Here is a 7,245-nt window from a genome sequence, read left to right as displayed (position 1 = left end):
TCAGGAAGGCGACAACTTGAAAATTTTTAAATCAGACAGTTTATCCACAAAGCCATTTGGCTAATCTGCAATATGGACCAGCAACCATTTTTAGAGGGTAGAAACAGATGATGTCACCCTCCATATCACCCTAGTGATATCCTGGCACTTTTTCCTGTTCTACCTTCAAAGTAATATTTTGTGGATTTGTGGGTTTGTTTGTTTGTTTGCTTATGGTAGGTATCGCATCATGACTTTTTCCCCTGCTAGCTTCACTTTCTTCTAGGCCACAGTCTTTAGTCTGGCTATTTTGGTGAGGCACTAATGTCCCTCACCTCATTTTCTAAGCTTTTTTTTTAAATACAGTCTCCTGTACTTTCCTATTTCTTCTTTTCTTGGTTCTTCTTCTTGAAATAACTGTTATAACATGGTTAATACATGGAAGGAAAAATACTTAGTTTCAAGTTTCTACTGAGTTTTGAATTAGATGCACTCTGCATGTGAGTCCAGTATTATAACCATTATGCCAGCAAGAAAGACTTTCTGTAAAAGTAGCTTCAACACTTTCTTGAGAAACAACTGAGAAAATGCAGGAAAAGGTTTTTGTTTATTATTTATTTAGTTTTTTCTAAAGCTATTTTTATTTTTATTTATTTATTTTTATGCTTTCTGAATGATGACAAAAAAAGAACAAAGCACAAAGGTAATAACAGTGCAAATATTATTCAAGTATGTATATTTTTCTAATATATTTAATGATTACCATTTTTGTTTGTGTGTTAATCCACAGTATATTGTATAAATGAGTTCTATATTTCACTGCCATTTTTTTTCCTGCTGGGCTTCATATTATTCTAGGGCTTGGCCAATGCCTAAATTTTCACTTCTTGGTCAGATACTAATAGCCTCATTTTACTTTCCAAGCTTTTCCTTTACTGTGTATTGTTTTCTCTTAGCTCTTCTCATTGAAATAATTTTTATAACACAAGAAATTTTGTACAGAACAGTACTGGTTCAGAATCAGCTAATTCAGGGAAAGAAAAATATTTGTTTCAAATTCTTGTGAATTTTGAATTGGGTATATTCTGCATGTGAGCCTATGACAGTAAGAAAAATATTCTGTAACAGTAGCTTCAGTTGTATTCACTGAGGAGAGCTGATGAAATATGGGAATATTGATTTGATTTTATTTGTCTGCTTCTTTTCTATTTCTGTTTATTTAATTTTATTGTTTTTAAATTAATAACAAAAAAAGAAAAAGAAGGAGAAACCAAAGATAATAATGAAGGAGATATATAAGTGTCAATTAGAAGAGAAAAAATGACATAGAATGTGAAAGAAATATAACAAAGGAAAAATTGTATGAAATGTAATTATAACTATAAATAATTAGAATATTATATATACTTCTTTAATGCAAATAGTATTCAAATATGTATAACTTTCTAATACATTTGTATGACTATCATATTTAACCTACAATATTTCATCAACATGAGTCCCATATTTCATTAAAATCATCTGTCTAAAGATTTAAATCCAGTTCCCTCATAAATGGCAAGTGCAGTGAGATGTTCTATCCATTGAGTAAATGGAGTCATATACTTATCTTTCCAATGATGCAATATCAGTTTTTGTCCATAGTAAGAGCACAGAGAATCCATTTATGTTGTCTGGGTGTCAAAATACATGTACTAGGCATATTGTTCAAAATATTACTTTCTGAAAATTTTAACTATTGTTGCACAATCATATTTATATACTCCATTACATTATCCTGATTAATATTTTTAAAAGTAGTATTATATGTCATGTTGTATAAAATGTATGTAATAGATGTGGCTGGCTGAGACAGCTTTCTAGCTTCTTCAGTGGTTTCTCCATTTAAGTTGCTCTCGGTTGTTCAGTTCAGGCCTGACAACAATAATGTACCATTTGGGGAAAAATATGAAACTCAGCAATCCAGCACTGGAAGCTAAAATAGAGAAAATCTCCACAGCAACCATGTATTTTCCTTTGGTGCTCAGGTAGGTTGGAACAAATGATAACCATACACTGCAGAACACTAACATGCTGAAAGTGATGAATTTGGCTTCATTGAAAGTATCAGGTAAATTCCTGGCAAAAAAAGCTACTATGAAGCTGGCAATGGCTAAAGAACCCATGTACCCAATGACACTGTAAAACATGATAGGGGATGCCTCATTACATTGCAGGGTAATTTCACCCATCCCTGAGTGCATATTAGCATCTGGAAACGGGGGACTAGTTGAAAGCCACACGGTACAAATGCCTACTTGAATAAGAGAACAAGAAATAACAATGGAACTGGCCAGCCCTTTCCCCATCCATCTAGTCCTCTTTGTCCCTGGTTGGGTAGCCATGAATGCCAAAACCACAGTGATGGTTTTGGCCAATACTGAAGAAACAGCCACTGAAAAGACAATGCCAAAAACTGATTGCTGCAGGACACATATCACTTTCTGAGGTTGCCCAATAAAAAGCAATGTAGAAAGGAAGCAGAGCAGAAGAGAGATGAGAAGAGTGAAAGTGAGGTCTCGGTTATTGGCTTTGACAATGGGAGTATTGCGATATAGTACAAATGTCTTTAGCAAAATAGCAGTGATCAGAGCAAGGAAAAGAGCTGCGGTTGCTAAACCCATCCCCATAGGTTCTTTATAGGATAAAAAGGTTACAATTTTGGGGATGCAGATATTCTGATATTTGTTTGGATAAAGTTCATCTTCGCACTCAACACAATCAGGCATATCTGGAAAAGAGAAGTTTAGCTTTAGTTATACCAATGTCTTATAGTGAAATTGTAAAATTGATAAATGTTAATCAAGGGTCTATGAGTGAGGAAATAGAGAGATTTTCCATCAAAACTATTCTTTCCTTGAGAGATGATCCATTGCTNTTGTATGTCCAGTATTTATTTCAGTCTTGAACTCCCATCCTATTACCTGAGCATTCTAGCCCCATTTCTCTCTTCTGCTAGACAAACTTTTCTTGCTTTCAAACAAGTTTTAGAAAAACATTAAAATGGCAGTATGCAGTAATGTTCAGACTAGAGATTTGGAATGGGCCTATATCAGTCTAAAACAGGTAATAAGCATTATTCTGATCACTTTCACTGTCCAATTTGTAAAGCCAAAGGTAATGACCTCAGAGAGGCAGACATGTAAACAAGCTACTACAATAGGCCTGAAGTGCCTGGGATCAAGTCTTTTGGACAAAGAGACACTTAACAATTTCCTAGATTTGGCTTGCCAGATGTCTTTTGCAGGAGTTCAGACAGGAATGATTAGAGGAGTCTGAAGGGATCAGGCAAATATACCACAAGTATGCCTCAATCGATTCAATCAGAATAGAGCTGGAAAGGGCCTTGGAGATCTTCTAGTCCAACCCCTTGCTCAAGCAGGAGAAAAAGAAAAAGAAAAAAAAGAAAAAGAAAAAGAAAAAGAAAAAGTAAAAGAAAAAAGATAAAGAAAAAGAAAAAGAAAAAGAAAAAGGAGGAGGAGGTGGTGGTGGTGGAGGTGGAGGAGAAGGAGGAGGAGGAGGTGGCTCAGCCCTTTATCAATTATACTGTAGGGTGACTTCTCAAAGGTTGGTATTTATATCCTACCTGGTTAAACCAATAGTGCCATACAATGGGTTTTTCATTCATAATGACTTTTTGATGTCCTTGATGTTGAGACTTGATCATTCCAACTTTTACTCTAGTAAAAGAGTTGTTTGGAGACAAAACCCAGTTCATGACATCAAATGCTGTTAGAAACATACCATACTGGTCAAAAGAAACTTTGTCTCCTATGGTATTATTAAAAGACACTTGTTTCAGAAAACGGAAGAGCTAGATGGAAGGGGAAATAAATGATTAATAAACTGAACAAGGGACTGAATATTTGTGAAAATATCCTCAAATTCAAAAGCCTATATATACTCTAAGTACTTTTACTTGAGAAAAGATCCTTCAAATATAAGTCTCAAATCCAAACATTTCATATTCAATTGAATTTTGTTATATCTGAGATAATTCAATTATTTAAAAAAATATTTTGTCTGAAAGAGCAGTGATAATCATTAGCTAGCATGGCCAGTGATGAGAGTTGATAGTTCCAGTCCAAAGGCATCTGATCAAACATAAATTTTATCATTCAGAAGTCACTTAAATGATTCTCAAAAATTATAGAGTTTGTGCTTGACAACTTCAGAATGGAGAACTTTCATAGATTTTTGAGTGTAAAATTTAAGTGTAGATTTTATTCAATATTGATTCTTTGTGAAATATAAATACAGGAGGTAAAATGAGATGCCCCTTTATGGATTACTGCCTTGTTGTGGCGAAGGGGCTTGCATAACACAATGAAGCTATGAGCTATGCCGTGCAGGGCCATCCAAGACGGACAGGTCATAGCAGAGAATTCTGACAAAATGTGATCCACTGGAGAAGGAAATGGCAAACTATTCCAGTATCTTTGCCATGAAAACCCCATGGACAGTACTAAAAGGCAAAAAGATATGACGCTGGAAGATGAGCCCCTCAGGTCAGAAGGTGTCCAATATGCTACTGAGGAAGAGCAGAGGGCTAGTACTAGTAGTGCCAGAAAGAATGAAGCGACTGGGCCAAAGCCAAAAGGATGCTCAGCTGTGGATATATCTGGTGGTGAAAGGAAAGTCCGATGCTGTAAAGATCTTTTCTCCATAGGAACCTGGAATGTAAGATCCATGAATCAAGGCAAGCTAGACGTAGTCAAACAAGAGATGACAAGACTGAACTTCGACATCTTAGGAATCAGCTAAAATGGACAGGAATGGGTGAATTTAACTCAGAGGACCATCAGGTATACTACTGTGGGCAAGAATCCCTCAGAAAAAATGGAGTAGCCTTCATAGTCAATAAAAGAATAGGAAAAGCAATACTGGGATACAATCCCCAAAATTACAGAATGATCCCAGTTCGAATCCAAGGCAAACCATTCAATATCACAGTAGTCCAAATCTATGCCCCAACCACTGGTGCTGAAGAGGATGAAATTGACTGGTTCTATGAAGCCCTACAGCACCTTATAGAATTAACACCAAAAATGATGTCCTTATCATCATGGGGGATTGGAATGCTAAAGTAGGAAGCCAAAAGATAACCGGGATAATAGGCAAGTTTGGCCTTGGAGTACAAAATGAAGCAGGGCACAGGCTGATAGAATTTTGTCAAGAGAATATGATGGTCATAACAAACACTCTTTTCCAACAACCCAAGAGATGGCTCTACACATGGACATCACCAGACGGTCAACACAGAAATCAGATTGATTGTGTGCTCTGCAGCCAAAGATGGAGAAGCTCTATACAGTCAGTAAAAACAAGATCAGGAGCTGACTGTGGCTCAGATCATGAGCTTCTCATTGCAAAATTTAGGCTTAAATTGAATAAAGTAGGGAAAAGCACTAGGCCACTCAGGTATGAACTAAATCATATTCCTGATGAATATGAATAGAGGTGACAAACAGATTTAAGGAATTAGATCTGATAGACAGAGTGCCTGAAGAACTATGGACGGAGGTTCGCAACATTGTACAAGAGGTAGCAACTAAAACCATCCCAAAGAAAAAGAAATGCAAGAAAGCAAAATGGCTGTCTGAGGAAGCTTTGCAAATAGCTGAAGAAAGAAGGGAAGCAAAAGGCAAAGGAGAAAGAGAAAGATACACCCAATTGAATTCAGAATTCCAGAGAATAGCTAGAAGAGATAAGAATACCTTCTTAAATGAACAGTGCAAAGAAATAGAAGAAAACAACAGAATAGGAAGGACCAGAGATCTCTTCAAGAAAATTGGAGATATGAAGGGAATGTTTCATGCAAAGATGGGCATGATAAAGGACCATAACGGCAGGGACCTAACAGAGGCAGAAGAGATTAAGAAGAGGTGGCAAAACTACACAGAAAAACTATACAAGAACAAGCTTAACATCCCAGATAACCACGATGGGGTGGTCACTGACCTCGAGCCAGACATTTTAGAATGTGAAGTGAAATGGGCCTTAGAAAATCTGAGCAACAACAAAGCTAGTGGAGGTGACAGTATTCCAGCTGAGCTATTCAAAATCTTAAAAGACGATGCAGTAAAAGTGCTACACTCAATTTGCCAGCAAATTTGGAAAACTCAACAGTGGCCACAGGATTGAAAAAGGTCAGTTTACATTCCAATTCCAAAGAAAGGCAATGCCAAAGAATGTTCAAACTATTGCACCATTGCACTCATTTCACATGCTAGTAAAGTTATGCTTAAAATCCTACAAGCCAGACTCCAGCAGTATATGGATAGAGAACTACCAGAAGTACAGGCAGGATTTCAAAGAGGCAGAGGAACTAGAGATCAAATTGCCAACATACGCTTGATCATGGAGAAAGCTAGGGAGTTCCAGAAAAACATCTACTTCTGCTTCATTGATTATGCTAAAGCCTTTGATTGTGTGGATCACAACAAATTGTGGCAAGTTCTTAAAGAGATGGGAGTACCAGACCATCTTATTTGTCTCTTGAGAAACCTATATGCAGGTCAAGAAGCAACAGTGGGAACTGGACATGGAACCACTGATTGGTTCAAAATTGGGAAAGGAGTCTGGCAAGGCTGTATACTGTCGCCCTGCCTATTTAACTTATATGCAGAGCACATCATGAGAAAGGCAGGGCTAGATGAATCAAAAGTTGGAATTAAGATTGCCGGGAGAAATATCAACAACCTAAGATATGCAGATGATACCACTCTAATAGCAGAAAGTGAAGAGGAACTAAAGAGCCTCTTGATGCGGGTGAAGAAGGAGAGTGCAAAAGTTGGCTTGAAACTCAATATTAAGAAAACCAAAATCATGGCATCCGGCCCTCTCAATTCCTGGCAAATAGATGGGGAAGAAATGAAGGTAGTGACAGATTTTATTTTCCTGGGCTCCAAGATAACCTCAGATGGGGACTGCAGCCAAGAAATTAAAAGACGCTTGCTCCTAGGGAGGAAAGCTATGGCAAATCTAGACAGCATACTAAAAAGAAGCACCCTGCCAACAAAAGTGCATATAGTGAAGGCCATGGTTTTCCCAGTTGCAATGTATGGAGTCCCTTGGACTGCAAGGCATTCAAACTGGTCAGTCTTAGAAGAGATCAACCCTAACTGCTCTTTAGAAGGCCAGATCCTGAAGTTGAAACTCAAAGACTTTGGCCACCTAATGAGAAGGAAGGACTCACTGAAGAAGGGCCTAATGCTGGGAAAGATT

The 7,245-nt window shown here is 37.3% G+C and overlaps 1 protein-coding gene across 1 annotated transcript in view; it reads right to left on the bottom strand.

Moving 5' to 3' along the window:
* Positions 1-1,781: 1,781 nt before the first annotated feature.
* LOC107300076 (vomeronasal type-2 receptor 26-like) overlaps positions 1,782-7,245 on the bottom strand; it is a 13,868-nt gene continuing 8,404 nt past the window's right edge. Inside the window, exons 4-5 of the mRNA XM_015829420.2 lie at positions 3,605-3,832; positions 1,782-2,774 (exon numbers count right to left, since the gene is read on the bottom strand). Of these exons, the coding sequence (XP_015684906.2) occupies positions 1,848-2,774; positions 3,605-3,832 (1,155 nt within the window). The 3' untranslated portion in view covers positions 1,782-1,847. The remainder of the gene's footprint in view (positions 2,775-3,604; positions 3,833-7,245) is intronic.

Source organism: Protobothrops mucrosquamatus, unplaced genomic scaffold, assembly GCF_001527695.2.
Source record: "Protobothrops mucrosquamatus isolate PMUCROS unplaced genomic scaffold, P.Mucros_1.0 scaffold6073, whole genome shotgun sequence".
NCBI lineage: Eukaryota > Metazoa > Chordata > Lepidosauria > Squamata > Viperidae > Protobothrops > Protobothrops mucrosquamatus.
This window is presented reverse-complemented; position numbering and strand designations above follow the sequence as displayed.